The 20,970-nt window shown below is 33.7% G+C and overlaps 1 protein-coding gene across 1 annotated transcript in view; it reads right to left on the bottom strand.

Moving 5' to 3' along the window:
• The window catches only part of LOC149413959 (uncharacterized), a 37,071-nt gene that overhangs the window by 4,685 nt on the left and 11,416 nt on the right, over window positions 1-20,970 (bottom strand). Inside the window, exons 5-7 of the mRNA XM_089643940.1 lie at window positions 13,865-13,921; window positions 13,147-13,237; window positions 3,894-3,950 (exon numbers count right to left, since the gene is read on the bottom strand). Coding sequence (XP_089500066.1) covers window positions 3,894-3,950; window positions 13,147-13,237; window positions 13,865-13,921 — 205 coding nt within the window. The remainder of the gene's footprint in view (window positions 1-3,893; window positions 3,951-13,146; window positions 13,238-13,864; window positions 13,922-20,970) is intronic.

The following is a 20,970-nucleotide window of genomic DNA, read 5'->3' as shown; positions in this document are numbered from 1 at the left end:
CATACATTTAAATACAGTACTAGATTCACGCGCAATGAGGGGTTAATAGTTCCGAAATTTAATAATAAATACGTACAGAGAATGTTTGAATACAACATACCGAAGATATTTAATTTATTACCTGACACTATAAAGCAATGTAATTCTATGCATAAGATTATATATATGGTGAAAAATTGGCAATCGGAAAAAAATATTTTCTTTAATATGTATGAAAAATTGCATGAAAAAATTGTTGATTCTGTAGATATAAGATGTAAATTATAACTTATAAAAATGTATATGTGACTAAACTTAAGCACCTGTTGACAATCCAATTCAATTGGCATAGCAGGACTTGTTTGTTGATATGTATTAAATATTTATTCAATAAAAAAATAAATAACCGGTCAGTGGTTGAGTGGGCATAGCGCTTGGGTCTCACCCGAGCGTCGCGTGTTCGATTCCTCGGCTGGCTAAGTCCTCCATCACAACACAAGCAACATTTTCGGCTTTCTGTGGTGGTAGTAGGAGATTTTCAAACATTGTTGGATTATTCGTAACCCGGGAATGTTTGTCTTTCTTTTTAAAAAATTAATTTAAAAATTAATAAAAAATACTCATGACATAAATGTATAAAACTTTTTATTGGAAATTCTTAAACAAGGTAATTTTTGTTTTAACTAGGAACGAAGCAGTACATTTTTGGATTCCGTTTAACCAAGACTGGTATTTATCTCCCGTGGGCCGCACTTAGATCTTCCGACAAAAGGGAGGGGGAGGGAGGGAAGGAAATTATCATTACCTTATTTAACCACGAACCGATTTTTTTAAACTTAACCTAAAGAGAATTCTTCTAGGAAATTGTTATATCTCTGCCTTTACCTGCAGATTTAGTGCGTGTTGGGAACTCTTGATAAAATAAAAGGTTCTTTACAATAATTGCGCGTATTTACGTTACAATAAATAAGACTGAATTGAGTTACACTGTTCATTACCCGAGGGTAGATAATTCTCTGTTTTAAGAAGCTTGAAGTCTGACAAGGATACCCCACAGGCAATTGCTACACTCTAGCGACATCTGTCGGACTCTGGAGTAAGCTTTCTGACTAGTGCCATCTATCGCTTGAATACCCAACTTATTACCATGCATCACAAAAATATAACTGCACTCGGAATGCAAGAATGGTTTTTCTTTTATTGTGTCATTTCGAAAATATTTAACAACTCTAACAATTTTACTATAGTCCACGAGCATAAATAATTATAACACAAGGAGCAATCGAATGGATTTCGTCGTAATTTCGCAGCATATATTGTGAAACTAGAATTTATACTCCACTCGGAACATGCGAATGGATTCTTTCAAAATGTGTCAACAGATGAATCTGCAAATGCAATTTTAACAAAGCATTTGGAAGACAAAACTACTTTTTTTATTTAAGGTTCGATCTAAATACGATTTGATTTAAAAAAGGTAAATTCCGTTTTTTTTAGCACATAGTCTGCAAATAGAACTTTATAGTTGCATTTCAAATACGAGAATGGTTTGTAGAAATATTTATTTCTTTCGAACTAATTGACAGTTTGTATTTCAAAAGTAATGTGTATGTGACTTGTAAGAGCATTGTGTTGGATCTCGGGTCGCAGGTACCTACTAAACAACCACCACGTGTTCGTAGATCACTGCATGTGTACCGGTTTGCACACAAAGAGACTTCTCTGATTTGGTCGTCAAATTGAAGCAAACGTGCGGAAACGAATACAAAAAATGGCATGGGCTTAAGGAACGGACAATCGGACGATCCAGCTTTTCGACTTGGTTCATTCGGATCTTGCAATGAAATTGTATATTTCATTTTTTTTGCAGTAAGCTACAGATAATTGACATCTCTATCTTTAGAAAGCCAAAATTACTGCGCTTAAAAGAGAATACTACAAATATAAAGTGTCAACTTTGTCAAGTAAAGTAGACTAAAAATAAAGAATAAATGTCAAAGTTTGATGTAACATAGAGATGTTAGAGATCTGATTAGAGAAAAAAATGAGTCGCCATGTTGAACGTAGGTTAACCAATTTGAAACGGAAAATAATGCGTTGTTTTCACTGTCTATACTCTATACCAAAGAAATTAAAAATATGCTCTTTCATTTGACGTCGAACTGTGTATATATATTTAAGAAAATGATTTTTATTATTTGACCTAGAATTGCAACAGTTTTTAAAATATTTTTTATGGTTGTAAAAATATGTATTTTAGAAATACCTAAAATACTGATGAAAATACTTGTCAAAAACATACACTTCCAACACAAAAATGTAACACCACTTTTGCTCAACATCATAACATATTTTAGGAAAAAAATGCTTCAACAGCCTACCCGAAAATATCAAAACAATCGAAAACGATAAACACCCACTAAAAGGAATTAAAGAGAAATTCAATGTAAAAATTCCAAAATGATGATATTATCTTTATAATTGATGTAATTTTTATTTTGTTTATTTGCGAGTAGATATATATTTTTTAATAATCTTATTTCCTTAAATCATAAATAATTAAAAAAAACTGATAATTCTTCATATTAATGATCACCACTCTTTTAAACACGAGCGCCAGCTTCTATAGAAGAGAAACATAAAAAAATCAAAAGCGGTCAAAAGTAATTTTTCGAATCATTTTAGTAAATATAAATGATATTCTGTGAATTCATTAATTATATTTAAAAAATATTGCATACGAATATGAATAAAGAATTAGTATTTAAGTTATTATTGTTAATAAGCTTATTTCAACCAAATAAATAAATTAACGTTATCTACGAAAACGTAGGTTATAACGAGCGTTGTGTTCCACAAAATAACAAAGTGCATTTCGATAAAATTCACAAATACTTGTTTGACAACAACTTAATTTTTGAAATCAAAGTAGACAAACACGAAAGTCAAATCAGATTATTATAAGTTGTTTAAATGCATAATTCATAGTTGTTATTATTAATTTTACGATCGTAGAAATTAACGTGACAAATATTATTTATATTCTTAGAACTATGCTGGCAACGAAATCGCTATGGGTTTTATTTTATCGCTTAAAAGGTTTTTTTCCAGTATGGGTACGCATATGACGAATTAAATGCCCCTTGAGAGCGGAGGAATAGGTACAGAATGCACATTTATAAGTTTTTTTTTCAGTATGGGTAAGAATGTGATGTTTTAAATTTCGCTTAAACGAACATGAATAGCTGCAGAAGGAACATGAGTAAGGTTTTTCTCTTGTATGGGTAAGCATGTGACGATTTAAATTTCCCTTTTCAGAACATAAATAGCTGCACAAGGAACATGAATGTGGTTTTTCTCTAGTATGGGTAAGCATGTGACGGTTTAATTTTCCCTTTTCAGAAGATGAATAGTTGCAGAAGGAACATGAATAAGGTTTTTCTCCAGTATGGGTAAGCATGTGGCGTTTTAATTTTCCTTTTTCGGAAGATGAATAGTTGCAGACGGAACATGAATAAGGTTTTTCTCCAGTATGGGTAAGCAGGTGACGTTTTAATTTTCCCTTTTCAGAAGATGAATAGTTGCAGAAGGAACATGAATAAGGTTTTTCTCCAGTATGGATAAGCATGTGACGTTTTAAATTTCCCTTTTCAGAACATAAATAACTGCATAAGGAACATGAATAAGGTTTTTCTCCAGTATGCGTCTTGAGAGCCAATGTGAAGTCTGAAAAAAATAGTGGATAAAGCCCAATAAGTTTGTATTATTTTAAATGAAAACAAAATAATATTAATACGGGTTCAGACAAATCAAACCGATTTTACCTGCAGTCTGGTTAATACTTTCGGAATGCTCTAAGCATTCCTTTTTAACATCCAGCAGCTCTATGTCTATTTCCGTATAAGGAATCCCACCTTCGTCTTCTTCTCTGTGTCCTTCCTGGATCGGAACAGTCTCCACATTAATGCTACCTGGAATAACAAAACATCAACACAATGATATGTAAAGACGTGCTGAATGTCGGCCTGCGATTTGTGGGTACAAATTTCCATTAAAAACATGCAATTATATAAATACAGTTTTTTTTTATTAAGACAAAGATTATCACTTTATTTTAATAAAATAGTTAAATATAAATTATTTGTCATTTAAAAAAAATAAATAATGCCATCACCGAGTCATTGTATGTAAGGAATACTTTTCTTTTAAACAACAATATTACATATTAGTTTTTACAAGAACTTTATGCTTTGAAACACCCTTTCCGAGAAAATGCTGGAGAAAAACAAATACTATTTAAAATAAAATGACGGTACTATTACATATCGCATTAAAGATACCATTGAAAAATTACGAAGGAAGAGAAAATAAGAATAGAAAATTTGTAATTATTTTCACTTATAAACATTACAACAGATGGCCGCTTTTTCCAGCGATTGTGTTCTATTCTTGAGAAGGTGTAGTGTCTTAATGCCAATCGAACAATTAAATCCGAAATCCACGTCATAAGTCAGGGTACAAGTTTAATTTTAAAATACACGTTACAAATATCTTATTATCTCAAATTATTCGTTTTTTCTTAGGAACAGAAAACGTTTTTTTTTTTTTTTAATTTAGTTACTATTTTAAATAATTAGGTACATTTTTGTATGGCACATGAAAAAAAAAAAATTTAAACAGATCATTGAAGTCCTCCTCACTAGGAGATCCTGTGCTGAGGGGGACTATAATATGTTAGTATACGTTTTCAGCGACTAAGATGATGTTTTTGATATATTAGCCAGTTCTTCTTCCGATATTTCCTTAAGCCAAGATTTGATGTCCTTAATGTAGTTAATTTTCGTTTTCCTTTGTTTGATGTTGAGAGGGAGTTTATTATATAATTTTATTGCTAAAAATTCAGAGTTTTTTTGTCCAAAGGTAGAATTACATTTAGGAATATTTAGCATGTCTGTTAGCTTGGCCCTGGTTTTATGATCGTGAGAGGGGTTTGCGTCTGGTTTATTTTTTAAGTGATGAACTAGAATATTTTTAGCATAGATTTTTTGTAGACTTGGAACATCAAACAGATTAAAAATATCAGTAGTTGGCGTCCTTACGGGGAGCTTTAATATGGTCTTTATGATCCAATTTTGAGTTTTCTTTAGTTGTTTAATATGGTTTGATGATGCTGAGCCCCATCCTATTATTCCATATTCCAGTAGAGAGTGGCGTAGAGCATAATATACTCTCTTTAGATCTGCAGTTGACAAGATATTTCGGAATTTTTTGAAGAAATAGATGAGTTTTGTTAGCTTTTTTGAGGTTCCTTCGATGTGTGCATCCCAATGAAGTTTGTCGTCAATTACGATCCCAAGATATTTAATTGTTTTAGTTTGGGCTATATGCGGGCAATAACATTGCGGATATTTGTTTAGACATTCATGTAATTTGAGTGTATGCTTATTCGTTGGTTGACCTCTTTTGGTTTTAGAGAATGTTAGATAGTTAGTTTTACTCACATTTAATGTAAGGGAGTTTGCTTTTAACCAGTTTTGGAGTACAGTCAGACCTTGCTCCGCTTTTTTATGTGTGCTTGTCAAATTTTGTTCATAGAATATAATGACAGTGTCATCTGCAAAGCTCATTATGTCTCCTTCAATGGGAAGACTCATAAGGTCATTAATATAAACGAGAAATAGTATTGGACCCAATACGCTTCCTTGAGGGACACCGTACTTGATTGATAGAGTTTTGCTACTTTTTTTTACCATTTTCTACATACTGCTCTCTTCCAGTTAAGTAACTTTTGATTAGATTTAGAGTTGTTTGTGTTATTCCATTTTTTTTTAATTTAAAAAATAGTATTTCATGGTCAATTGTATCAAAAGCTTTTTGAAGGTCAATAAAAACTGCCAAGCATTTTTTACCTTCATCCAGTTTTTTTATAATTGTATTTGTTACTTTAGCTATAGCATCACCAGTACCCAGGTTTTCCCTAAAACCGTATTGCGTCGTTGATAATATTTTATTTTCATCCAAAAATTTAACCATTTGTTTTTTATTACTTTTTTCAATATTTTCGATTAGTGTAGGTAATAGACTAATTGGTCGATAGTTAGATATATCATTTTTGGGACCGCTTTTGTATATTGGAATAATCGTAGTAATTTTAAGACGTATGGGAAAAATACCTTTTCTTGTTGAAAGATTTACAAGGTACGTCAGTGGGTAGATTAGCTCGTTTAGAAGATATTTAATTGCTCTGTTTGATATCGGTTAAGAAGAGATACTTTATTTTATTGGTAAAATACAGCTTGATGAATTCTTTGCGGGCATTATAAGTTCACGGTTTCTAAGTTCGACAGTTTCTTGCAAAGCAATATTACAAAGGTAAAATAAAGTACCGCTGGACGACAAGAGGGGAAAGAGAAAACAAGGAGCTGTCCTGAATGCGTCGTCTGAAACTCCTTTGTGATAATATACTTAATGCAACTTACTTGTTGGCTGAACACTCTCAGCATACTGCAAACATTCCTTCTTTACATCCGGAAGGCAGATGTCTATATCCCCATACTGTATTTCACCTTTGCCTTCTTCCTGGGACCCTGGTTCTTTCTTGATGGAAAAAATCTCTGGGTTGGGGAGGTCCATGGCACTGCTGTTATGTGATGTAATTGGTTGATTAATAAACATTTATTAACGAGTCCACCACGGCCCTTACAATAAGGGAGCTTGAACCCACTGATCACGTATTCAAAGAATCTTACATTTAAAAACTTTAGTGCGAAAAATTAATGGCCAAGTCATAAACAATCAAATCCACTTAAATAGAAACCCAATACTTAGGTAGTTCTCTATTGACAAAGACCACTATCTTCCCAACCCCCTACCTACTCCTACAACCTCTGCCACTGGAACTCAGCACAATTCCATGCATCCCATATAAGCTTAAAATATTGGAAAGACATGTAACTGGTAGTTTGTAGTTATAGCTTAGATTATAAGTCCATTTCGTCAGTTTTTTACTCTGGAGAACATATACAACATGACTCCCACTAAATTAAAAAAACAAATTGTGTGCTCTTGAAGCTTCGTTAATAATTAGTATGAAAGGAAAAAGAACGAACCTCGGCACATAAATAACAATGATGCTACTGATTCGCTACATCCTTTTAAATACATTGAACTGTTCCAAAAATATAACAATCTCAGCATCTCTATCAAAGAACTTCTTGCTTGTAGAATACCCAACGCTAGTCAAATCATTAAACATGTAATGTCAAAAAATCAGTCAAAACTTCACGTCCTTTAGTCATGCCTGACATTTTATTTATTTTATCAGTTAAATGTACTCTTACAAACAATTATGTACGACGGCTCCCTAGGCCGACTAAGAAAGGTTGATTCAACCACGATACAGATGATCCAACTTGGTTGAACGATTGTGTGATTGGATGTTCTAACCGTTCTCCTTAATAGCCACGCCACATATCACATACAACGCATCACCACATGGTTCGACTTTAGGTAAAACTCAACCAGATTGATACAACCGCTTAGCCAAACTAAATGGTATGTAAGCACAATGCGTGAAGACGCACATAACCTCAATTAATTTGAACACAAAATATGGAAAACGATCGATGCCAAAACTCTCGGAATAATCCAGTAATATTTAAAGTAAATGGGTACTCACATTATCTTCTTACTCACAGTTAGCTGTTCAATGATCACAAGGAATTGCACATTTGATATTTACAACACGTCAAGCTGTAAAGCGTCTTGTTCATTTGACAGGTAGGCCGTAGCCATAAATGAACCACTCACTAGATCAATATCTTCGGGTTTTTAGTACTGAGCCCATGGGTCCTAATGTTTGCCATAGATAAAAGTCTGTAACTGAAAAATATACGTCACTACTACACATACTCACCATCGACTAGGATAGAAACTATAAAAAAGGCGTAACCATAGACAATATAATTCTCATTCGGAGCCAACCCATTGGCTAGCCCAAAATCGGCCAATGACAGCGGCCTATAAACATGCATGAAGTTCGTGACAGCGGCCTATAAACATGCATGAAGTTCGTATTGGAATGTGGAAAATATACGTCACAAGTTACCCATAGAGATTACCGTGTCTTTTTTTCTGACCCACCTTTTTCTCGGAGTTATACCCCCCTGGCCGTAGCCATATATAAACCAATCACTAGATTGATAACTTCGGCCTTTAGTAGGGGGAAATTTTGTCTATGGATGACGTCATTACAAGATTTGAGTCATAAACAAACCACTCAGCAAAGTAGAGGTGACAATAAAAAAAGCTCGGCCATAGACAATATGATCTTGCCCAGGTAGGCACCTACTGAAAAATCAAGGTATCTTTCCTTACGGCTCATTTTCTCAGGACGGCGCTTTGTAACTTGTAAATCTGTCGTCCCGAGACCGTCGTAAAAATAGCTCAAAATTACTTGAAATTTGAATTCCTTTACTTTAATTTTTAAACAATGATTGTGCTTTTCTACGACAGCATTGAATGTTAACATTTCTCTGTTTATCAGAAAAATGAAAAAACTTTGATACATGTTGTGAAGTATTGCTTATTTTATTTCAGTAAGATAACAGAAACAGAAACAAATTAATTTTTAATCACAAAACTCATTTTAAATGTTTACGAAGCCTGCGACTGAAGCTTTTTTGATTTAAATATTCATTTGAGTCGCTAATATTTTATTAAATGATTAAATATTTCAATTTGAGGATTTAGTCATGAAGTTATTAAAAAGATAATATGAATACAGAATCAGAAAATAATATCAGAAAAGCGAATTTCTTTGGTTTTATAAAAAGGGAGGCACGATTCTTACTTTGGTTGTAATGCATAAAATATAAATTTTCATGCTTTTAAAGTTTTTTTTAATGATTAATCTATAATGTAAATTAATATAGTTATTACAGAAAAAAAAGTTTTTTGGAAAATTGTTAATATAATTTGTATTTTAATATAAATATTACAGAAACAGGAAAGCAATAATATATAAGCACGAAACACAATAATGGAAATATTGCACATAAAAGCCTTAATAAAATAAAGAATCCAAAATGTATGCACTGCGCCGAAGACCACCAATAATACCAGGGATGTAAAATCTGGACCGCCCCCCCAAATGTGCCAACAGTTGGGTTTCCAATCTAAAGAAAAATCAAAATTACCCAACAGATCACCGAACAAACAGTTAGAAATTAAGTTTAGAAATTTCATGTCAAACATTGCTAAACAAAAAATCTAGTACGATTCGAAATAAACTGATATTACCCAAAAACAAACCATAATTATACTAATTTAAAATTTATGATTTCATATCAAAACAATTAGAAAATATTTTTGAAATTCGGATATACGAATGTACAAGCACTAATACTTGAAAATCTGTTTTCCCCCAAATTTCAACGGTTTATTAATAATTCACCAAAATATTCGATGTATATCCAGCAATTTCGATTGATTTCATTATTAAAATCAATAATTTGAAAATTCAGCCGAACTGCATAGTGTTTGAGTAGAGAGTTGTTCACAGAGACATTCATAAGTGATGAATCTCCCACCTATCACCTACCAAACTGTAATTTCATCCCGACAACAATAAACATTGATAACAATAGCGGAATTGCAGTGTTCATTCATACTAAATTCAGTATTGTCACTATTTTAGAACACCCGATATTTCTTACTAAATGCATTCTAATTAAAATAAAACTCGATAAATATATTAATCATATAATTGCCATTTACAGAACACACGAATCCAATATTTATTAACCAAATGAAAAATATTTTATTTACACTACAAGATAAAACCTGTTTCGTTGCTGGCGATTTTAATATTAATTTTTTAAAATGAGTGCATAAATTGTATGACTAAATAGATTTTAAATCATACTCTTCTTCAATGATAAATTATACTACCAATCTTTTGTATGTAGATGATAAATTGAAGATGTCTACTGAAAAATTCACATTATTACCCTTCATTAGTATTTTGGGCAATGAGGAGCAGTGTTGGCTCGTGGCTTTTGGGTATACCAGAGTGCTATTTATAGTATTGTATGTAGATTTTTAGGAAAACCGAATTTTAGAAAAAATATTTAAACTCGTTTTGGTCTAAACTTAGCACGCTTAGTTGATGAGTTCATGTTATGGTAATTAGTCCCAGAATTTCTGCACTGAAAAAAATCCCGATTTCTAGTAAACTGGGATTGATGAATGTTGCGTGTTGTATCTTGTGATTGTCCTGTTTTATATTTAAATTCAGTCAAGCCTGAACTCTTTCACTTTCTCATGTTATAATCTCGGTGTGTAGAGCCTTTTACATTATCTTTTGCTGTCTATGCCACCTTTTATATTAAATATTTTTGTCTATGGCACGTCATAGTGTAATATTGTCATGAATTTCGCGTCTATAATATCTTGTGTCTGAGGTCATGTCAAATTTTGTTTTGTTTAAAAATATGGTGGTGATTCCAAATTAGGATTCAATTCTACATTATCATTCAGTCTACGTTCATTATCAATCAACTCTCGCTTCTCTTTCTGAGTTTTAAGTCTACCCTCTTGTTTGTGAATTATTCCTTGAATAAACTAAGTAGTAACCATATCAAGCCAAAGCACAAGTGTTTTACTTAGAAAGAGAACCTCTCAACACCTCAATCTCTCTCAAAACGGCAAGCCAATCCTTGGCGTGATAACGAAGGAAGCCAACAAGCGGATCAGCCTTACAACCTGACTGGAGGCTTCTGGAAGTCACGATCGAGGACGCTGCTCAGTGAAAACATATAAATCAAATATAAAAGTTAGTCAAAAATGCATATAAACAACATATTCCGCTTTTCATGATGTAAGTAGGAGTTACAAACAAAAATACTAGAAAAATTTACGGGCAAAAATTTTCCTGCTTTGGTCATCTTTGGGAAAATGTAAAATTACAAAACTTTTATTAAATTAAAACAATGGTTTGGCAAACAAATATTAATGACCACCATAATTATTTATATTTTTATAATAATGAAATGAAAATGGAAAGAAATGTTCCAATTACCAAACAAAAAACAGTTTTTCGATATTAGATGAAAAATTAAAGCAGAAACCTCCTATACAATATAACATTCCAACAATGTTGAAAAATTTTCCAATATGTTTTTTTAAAAAACTTAACAACAGAGATATCATTGTACACAAATTCCAAATTCAGACGTCTTCAACCTTGGATCATCACTTGCGGTCTTATAAAATCAATTAGAGAAAAAGAAAAATTATATAAAAATATTCGTATGATGAAAAAGCCAAGAACTTTGTAAGAAAATATAGAACTAAATTAACAAGTTTCATTAAAAAAAGTAAAAACGACTTCGTTATAAAAATTATTTCTACTTTCGAAAACAATCTGAAAGATATTTGAAAAACGGTAAATTATGCAATCGAAAACCAGAAATAAATAATACTATCAAATAAATTAAACACGAACATAATATTATAGATGTATCCAGAGACCCTAAACAAACAGCAAACATTTTTAATTATTATTTCTCTAAAGTAGGAAATAACCTCGCTGAAAAAGTCTCTAAGCCTCTACACTTGCCTAAGCCCGCAACCAGTAATACACAAAACCAAAATACACTATCCGTTTTTTTAAAAACTAATGACACCGAAATACAACATTTAATAGAAAACATGAAAGGCGGCTCTTCTCCAGGTGTTTTCTCTGTCTATACCAAAGAAATTTTAAATTATCCGTTGCATTTATTGTCGAACTGGGTTGATGTATGAAAATATTTTTTTTTTATTATTTTACCGAGAATCGCCACAATTTAAAAAAAAATTAATGCCGTTAAAAATATGTGTTTTAGGAATACCAAAAATACTGATTTATTTTTAAATGTATTTACGGAGATATGGAAGATTTAAAGAGCAATATAGACAATCGTTACATTATAGACGCGGCCGAGTTAAACAACATACCAAAACTAACCGCACAATAAACTGTTACTCATTGAAAACTTCCAAAAAAATTAAATATTTAGGAATAGTTATAGACAAAAACCTAAAGTGGGAAGATCGAATCAACCTTACCAAAAAAAATTACAAAATTAGTTGATTTATTTTTGAAAGTTTGACACATCTCTTATTGGAACATCTAACGTCAATCTACCACGCTATAGTACAATCAAATCTCCAATATGCTGTAGAGTCAGCTGGGGAGCTGCATACAAAATAAATCTACTCCCTGATGAAATTGTGCAAAGTGTTATTATAAAAATCAAGAGATTAACAATACACCCAATTTTTGATATATTGTTTTTGAAGAGTTTAAAGTATCAAATTTAATGATCTTCGAAAAAAATGTAGGTATTAAAATAATAAAAGAAAACATAATCACAGCTTTTTAACTGATAGTCATACTCGTCGAAAACATATAATTCAAACACAAAAATGTAACACCATTTTTTCTCAACATATATTTTCTATAACAAAGTGGATATCGATACAATTCACAAATACTTGTTGGACAACAAGTTAATTTTTTAAATCAACGTAGACACACACGAAAGTCAAATCAGATTATTATAAGTTGTTTAAATACATAATTCATAGAAAATTCTAAGGTTGGGTACAAAAATGGGTTTCCGTAATTAACAGCCACAATTCTTAGATGCACAATGAATGTACGTACAAGTTATTGTATGCTATTGTTATTATTAATTTTACAATGGTAGAAATTAATGCGACAAATATTATTTATATTCCTAGAATTATGCTGGCAAAGAAATTGCTATGGGTTTTATCTCATTACTTAAAAGGTTTATTTCCAGTATGGGTACGCATATGACGAATAAAATGCCCCTTAAGAGCGGAGGAATAGGTACAGAATGCACATTTATAAGTTTTTTTTTTCAGTATGGGTAAGAATGTGATGTTTAAAATTTCGCTTAACAGAACATGAATAGCTGCAGAAGGAACATGAGTAAGGTTTTTCTCTTGTATGGGTAAGCATGTGACGGTTAAATGTTCCCTTATCAGAACTTAAATAGTTGCAGAAGGAACACGAATAAGGTTTTTCTCCAGTATGGATAAGCATGTGACGATTTAAATTTCCCTTTTCAGAACATAAAAAGCTGCAGAAGGAACATGAATGTGGTTTTTCTCCAGTATGGGTAAGCATGTGACGATTTAAATTTCCCTTTTTAGAAAATGAATAACTGCACAAGGAACATGAATGTGGTTTTTCTCCGGTATGGGTAAGCATGTGACGATTTAAATTTCCCTTTTCAGAACATGAATAGCTGCAGTAGGAACATGAATGTGGTTTTTCTCCAGTATGGGTAAGCATGTGACGATTTAAAGTTCCCTTTATAGAACTTGAATAACTGCATAAGGAACATGAATATGGTTTTTCTCCAGTATGGGTAAACATGTGACGTATTAATATTCCCTTAATATAACATGAATAGCTGCATAACGAACATGAATAAGGTTTTTCTCCAGTGTGGGTAAGCAAGTGACATTTTAAATTTCCCTTTAGAGAAGAAGAATAGTTGCAGGAGGAACATGAATAAGGTTTTTCTCCAGTACGGGAAAGCATGTGGCGGTTTAAAGTTTCCTTGTGAGAACATGAATTAGATTTTTCTCCAGGATGCGTCTTCAGGGCCAATGTCAAGTCTGAAAAAATCGTGGTTAAAGCCCAATAAGTTTGTATTATTATAAATGAAAACAAAAATATATTAATTTGGATTCAGACAAATTAAACGTATTTTACCTGCAGTCTGGTTAATACTTTCAGAATGCTCTAAGCATTCCCTTTTAACATCAAGCAGGTCTATGTCTATTTCCGTATAAGGAATCCCACCTTCGTCTTCTTCTCTGTGTCCTGCCTGGATCGGAACAGTCTCCGCATTAATGCTACCTGGAATAACAAAACATCATCACAATGATATGTAAAGATCTGCTGAAAGAAAATCTGCCTTCGATTTGCGGGTACAAATTTCCATTAATAAGATGCAATTGATGCAAGAAATCACCGAGGAATTGAAAATAAGATAAGAAATTTTTTTATTATTATTCACTTAAAAACATTACTCGAGATGGCCCCTGTAAGAAAGTTTTCAGCGATTGTTTTATATTCTTAAGAAGGTCTAGTTTCTTTATGTCAATCGAATAATGAATTCCGAAATCCCCGTCATAAGTCATGATATAAATTTAATTTAATAATAAACGTTACAAATATCTTATAATTTAAAATAACTCTTGCAATGGAGAACGTTTAGAAGAGATAGTTTATTTTCAGGGAAAAATATGGTGAGGCAATCGCTTGAGGAACTAGGCACTGTGTGCGGGCATTATAAGTTAAAAGTTTTCTTAGTTCGACAGTTTCCAGCAAAGCAATATTACAAAGGTAAAATCAAAAGTACTGATTGCGTCGTCTGAAACTCCTTTGTGATAATATACGTAATGCAACTTACTAGTTAGCTGAACACTCTCAGCATACTGCAAACATTCCTTCTTTACATCCGGAAGGTGGATGTCTATATCCATATACGGCGGCCGGCGTGGTCTAGTGGTATACGCTTTCGACTACAGATCCGAAGGTCGCGGGTTCGAACCCGGCGTGCGCAAATAAATTTTATTTGATTAATTTGTGTTATTTCACAATTAATTCATTTAAAATAATATATAGTATATTTGCGGCACGTTCCAGAGTGGAAGATACTCTCAGTATCGCCCTGGTGTAAGACCACCATTCAGAATTGAAACGTTGCTTGAAATGGCTTTAGCCGTGTTTGGTGACCAGATCTGAATAGCCAGGTACTTCCCCACCTTCCTCTTCCCCATCTCCCTCCCCTCCCCAATACCCTCCGCCTCACAACATACCCCAATTGGGGATGCCATAGTCTCACTGGCTCCAGACGGGAGCAGTTGGGACTCTTGTGCGGTAATACTGTAAAAAAAAAAAAAAAAAAAAAAAAACGGCATTTCACCTGCGCCTACTTCCTGGGATCCTGGTTCCGTCTTGATGGGAAAATTCTCTGGGTTGGGAAGGTCCATGACACTGCTGTTATCCGGTGGTTATTTGTTTCAGCTTACAATAAAGTATAACTGTAACAAAAAAAAATAATTAATAAACCCAACAAGGCCCTTATAATAGGAAAGCTTGAAATAGATCACCCACTGATCGCGTATTCGAAGAATCCTACATTTAAATACTAATTTGTGAAACATTTATGGACAAGCCATCAAGAGTCAAATCAACGTTAATAGAAACCCAATACTTAGGTTGTTCCATATTGACAAAGACCACTATTTATTTAATTATTTTGTAAGAAACAAACAGCTTTTATATAATATACAATATATAAATATACAAGTTAACTGAAGTCAAGCCACAGAAGTTTCTTATGTTAAAGTGCATTAGAAATGAAGTTTTAGTATCTTATAATTAATTTGGTGTTAAAGGAAGGGGAGAGGAAGAGGAAAATAGGAAGAGGATAGGAGATGCTGCCGATACATTCCATACTCTCATATTAATAATCGATCGTACGCATTACTTCATATTGATATTTCTTTAGGTTATTACCAAAAATGTCAATGCTGTAAAATTTTGTATAATATTGTGCACATATGCGAGGAATTGGGGATTTTTTTCGAATGTTTGTTCTACAAGAGGGTAGATAAAATAAATCAGATTTTCGGGTTGATCTAGACGGAATATGAAGATTTATTAAATTGATAAGTTCTGGTGAGTCGGGGTCTGGTGATTTGGGATTTTAAATAATAAGATTTAATCAAAAATTTGACAACGTGTTTGGAGGGAGTTAAAATTATAAAATTTAATGGATTTGGTATAATTTGAGAAGTGCAAGTTTAGTTTATAATTTATGTGTTTAAAATTTTTTTTTGAATTATTTCTATTCTTTCGATACGGGCTTGGTATAAAGGAGTCCAGATCGTTGTACAGTGTTCCAGGTGCGGGCGAATATATGAGGTGCAAAGGGAATATAGAGTGTTTATGTTGTGGAAGGGTTTTGCTATGGGAATTATAAATCCCAGCATTTTATTGGATTTGTTAATGATGTCATCGGTGTGTTGGATAAAGTTTAATTTAACATCCAGTGTTACCCCAAGGTCCCTGATATATTTTACTTCATTGATGTGTGTGCCGTTTAGTGTGTATACAAATGATATTTTATTTTTATTACGTGTAAATGTTAATTTATTGCATTTTGCGATGTTAATAACAAGTTTGTTTAATTCGCACTAGACAAAGAGACGATTGAGGTCCTCTTGAAGTTTAATGCAGTCGTTCATTGATTTAATAACTAAGTATATTTTTTTATCATCTGCATATGCTAGGTAATTAGCATGTTAAAAACATTTGTGAATATGTTCACTATCTCCTTATATTATGTTTCACTATCATCCCAACCCCCTACCTACTCATACAACCTTTGCCACTGGAACTCAGCACAATTCCATGTAACCCATATAAGCCTAATATACTGATAACACATGTTACTGGTAGATTATAGATTCTAAAATTCAAAATATTATTTTACAGCCCTGATGAAACTACAGTTGTAGCGAAACCGGGTCGGCATTAAGTATAAAAAACGAAAGTGGTATTTATAAAGTTATGGTTAAACTAGGTACTTAATAAAAACAAAATTATTACGTCTAAAAGGGATCCAAATGATAATCTAGTCTCCTTCAACGGAAGCAATCTTCCGAACAGGCCTTCCATTGATATTCTTGGTGTAACTATAAGTGACCAGCTCAGGTACGGTGGCTCCATCGAAGCCTGAGTAAAGTTGGCCTCTCAGAAGCTGGGCGTACTGTACAGGGCCCGCAGATACTTTAATAGTACACAACTGCTGACCCTGTACAAATCGCAAGTGCGCCCTACTGTCGAATTTGACAGCCATCTCTGTTCCGGAGCCCCTAAATACCTGAAAAAAACCCTTGACTCTGTGCAGAAACGGGCGGTCCGTTTGATAGATTCCCCAATCTTAACAAACGGACTGCAATCTTTAGAGCACAGGCGTCAGGTAGGTATGCTGTCCTTGTGCTATCGGTATTAAAATGGATGATGCTCTGAGGAACTAGCGTCATTGATCCCTTCGGCACCGGTGCGTAGTCGGGATACACGCCAAACGCGCGCCCAACATTTGTACACGGTTCAAATTTGTCACATGAGAACGGGTCGCTTCTACGATTCGTTCTTAGGTTCAACAGCTCGGCTGTGGAACGAACTGCCGGCCTCTGTGTTTCCTCCTTCCTACAACTTGGGACTCTTCAAGACCCATGTTCACTCCTTCCTCTCCACAAAAAGACCCTCCACACAGCATCACCAAAGATGACATAGGCCCTGAGGGAAATTATTTTCTTCAGGGCCTCCTGTGTGGAGTTAATATAAAAAAAAAATGTAAATTAAGTATTAAAAAACCCAAATGTGGAAGATTTTTTTGGGTTATGTTAAGTTAGGCTCGGTTAGGTTAGTTAACGTTAAGTTATGGATAGCCTTTTCATCAGTTGCTTCTCTGGAGAATACACACAGCATGCCTTCCATTTTATAAAAAAAACTAAATTTTGCGATCGTTCCAGTAGCTTTTTTTATACTATGAACACGAAAGGAAAAAAACAAACTTCTGCACAAAAATGGCTCTTGGATCGAATTAAATTCAATCACATGGTACCAAAAGAATAAACAAATTTGCGTTTTTAGATTTCATTCGTTGCATCCTTTTAAAAACATTTGAACTGTTCCTAAAAGTTAAGAAGAACTTCGTTCCTGGAATCTCTATCAGAGTACATCTTGCTTGTAGTATATCCAAAGCAAGTTAAATTCTTATACGTATTATGTCAAAAAATCCGTCTAACTTCAAGTCCATTAGTTTTACTTGGTTTTATTCGTTAAATGTACGCTTACAAACAATAACGCACGACAGCTCCCTAGGCCGACTGAGAAAAGTTGATCAAACCGCTCAATCACGATACATACGAACCAACTTGGGACGACCGAACGATTAGGGGGTGGGTAGCAGTTAGATACTATGGCGGTACAACCGTTCTACTTGATAGCCACTTCAACTTTACGTTCAACTCAACCAGGTTGATACAACCGCTCAACTAAATGGAATGGTCCTTAGGGGACATTGCCTAATGAGGAACATAACCTCAATTAATTTTAACACGAATAACGAATGAAAAAGGTCAATGACATATTTAACTAATATTCTGAAATAACTCTCGGTATAATATTCGAAGATAAATGGTACTCACGTTATCTTCTTACTCACAGGTAGCTTTTCAATAATCTCTTGGAATTGCACATTTAGTATTTACAACACACCGCGCTGCATAAAAGCGTTTTGTTCATTTGACAGCTAGGCCATAGATGTGTGTTAAAATAGATGGCCAGTTTACGACATTCGCAATACGGTAGGTACTAGAGTCTAGAGCAACAAATGTTCGCGCATCGATTCAAATATACCCCAATTCACAAGTACCTACTGACTATACTAACTTTAACTCATATTCGTGTTCATTTTAATATCATTTCCCACCTAACACTAGACGAGCGACAATTAGGAACCTACGAGCATCAGAGAAATAATATTGATATTTTACATTAACTCCGCACTGGAAAGTTTTCTCTTGGGGCTAATGTCACTTCTGGAATTGCTGTGTGAACTGCTTTTTGAGAAAAATAATGTGCGTAATAACCTGGGTCTTTAGGAGTCACATGTTGTAGGGGGGAATAACCCAGAGGCCGGCAAATCAGTCTTCGGCCGATAGAAGCGACCCGTTCTCTTTATGGCATTATTTATTTATTTACGCCATAAAATGGATTTACAATAGAGTGATACAATAGAGTGATTACAGAACAAGTAATGTGTACACAAAAACATTGTTGCAAGTTATACAGTTGTTAACAGAGACATTCACAAATGATGAATCTCCCGCCTATCACGTACCAAACTGTAATTTCATCCCGACAACAATAAACATTAACAACAATAGCGGAATCGCAGTGTTCATTCATACTAAATTCAGTATTATCACTATTTTAGAACACCCGATATTTCTTACTAACTGCATTCTAATTGAAATAAAACTCGATAAATATATTAATCATTTAATTGCCATTTACAGAACACACGAATCCAATATTTTATTATTTATTAACCAAATGAAAAATATTTTATTAACACTACAAGATAAAACCTGTTTCGTTGCTGGCGATTTTAATATTAATATTAATGAAAATTCAGAAAGTCTTTTTAAAATGAGTGCATAAATTGTATGACTAAATAGATTTTAAATCATACTCTTCTTCAATGATAAATTATACTACCAATCTTTTGTATGTTTATGATAAATTGAAGATGTCCACAGAAAAATTCACATTATTACCATTCATTAGTATTCTGGGCAATGAGGAGCAGTGTTGGCTCGTGGCTTTTGGGTATACCAGAGTGCTATTTATAGTATTGTATGTAGATTTTCAGGAAAACCGAATTTTCGAAAAAATATTAAAACTCGTTTTGGGCTAAACTTAGCACGCTTAGTTGATGAGTTCATGTTATGGTAATTAGTCCCAGAATTTCTGCACTGAAAAAAATCCCTATTTCTAGTAATCTGGGATTGGTGAATGTTGTGATTGTCCTGTTTTATATTTAAATTCAGTCAAGCCTAAGCTCTTTCATTTTCTCATGTTATAATCTCGATGTGTAGAGCTTTTTACATTATCTCTTTCTGTCTATGCCACCTTTTATATTAAATATTTTTGTCTATGGCACGTCATAGTGTAATATTGTCATGAATTTCGCGTCTATAATATCTTGTGTCTGTGGTCACCTCAAACATTGTTTTGTTTAAAAATAGGGTGGTGATTCCAAATTAGTATTCAATTCTACATTATAATTCAGTCTACGTTCATTATCAATCAACTCTCGCTTCTCTTTCTGAGTTTTAAGTCTACCCTCTTGTTTGTGAATTATTCCTTGAATAAACTAAGTAGCATTCGGATCTCGGCATTCACGGCCCGGCAGCCGCGGCCCTGCAGCCGCAGCCGTGGTCGCGCCGTACCGCTTTGTAGGGATTTGTATGCAATAGTTTCCGACACAAGCGACCGTGCAGCGCGGCCGGGGGGCGTGGCCTGCGCGCGACCCTGTCAGCGCCGCCGAGCCGCTCCGGTGGCAGTATGGTCGCGCTGCCCTCCACGCAAGTCGACGAAATGGCAACGTTTACCGATGAAATTGACGAGTTTCTATTAGAGTTAATTGCTAAAAATCCACCTCTTTACGATTCTCGACTTTAAACCTACAAGGATAACGTTGTTCGAGATAATATATGGGAGCATATTGGAAGAACACTCAATAAAACTGGTAAGTACCTTGTATTTTTATTTTTACAGAATCAATACAGATTTACTACATTCATCTCACAAATCAAGCTTGCTGTGCGTAGTTCATAACTATTCTAGTTCATTCTATTTATCCACTGTTCTTGCCATGAGACTTTTCCAGCTTCTGAGGTAAAGTAATCTTTAAGAATATCTCTGATTTGAAATCAATCTATGTTCAGAAACCCACCCCTACGCGCCAGTGGAATCATGTTCTCTGTTGATTTCGTTTTTTTTTCGTTATAACTATAATATGGTATTCCATTTTTTTCTAAATAAGCATCCCGTAGTAAATTATGGAGGCAACAGAGTGTAATGATTAAGTCATCACATATTTCTGGTTTAATTGCTATAGGTGAATACAAAATTCGGAAAACTTGACTTAGAAGTCCAAAAGAATTCTCTGTGACTCGTCTTGTTCGGCAGATGCGGTAGTTGAAAATCGCTTTGTCACGATCGCCTCTAATATGGTTTCTGTAATAGCGTTTCATAATGTGGGCATCTAATGCGAACGCGTCGTCACCAATTAAATAATGTGGGGTTAAGATATCTGT

This window comes from Hesperophylax consimilis, chromosome 20 (genome assembly GCF_061612785.1).
Source record: "Hesperophylax consimilis isolate HC1 chromosome 20, BYU_Hcon_1.0, whole genome shotgun sequence".
Taxonomy (NCBI): domain Eukaryota; kingdom Metazoa; phylum Arthropoda; class Insecta; order Trichoptera; family Limnephilidae; genus Hesperophylax; species Hesperophylax consimilis.
The sequence above is the reverse complement of the archived record's forward strand: the minus strand, read 5'-3'. Positions and strand labels throughout refer to the sequence as shown.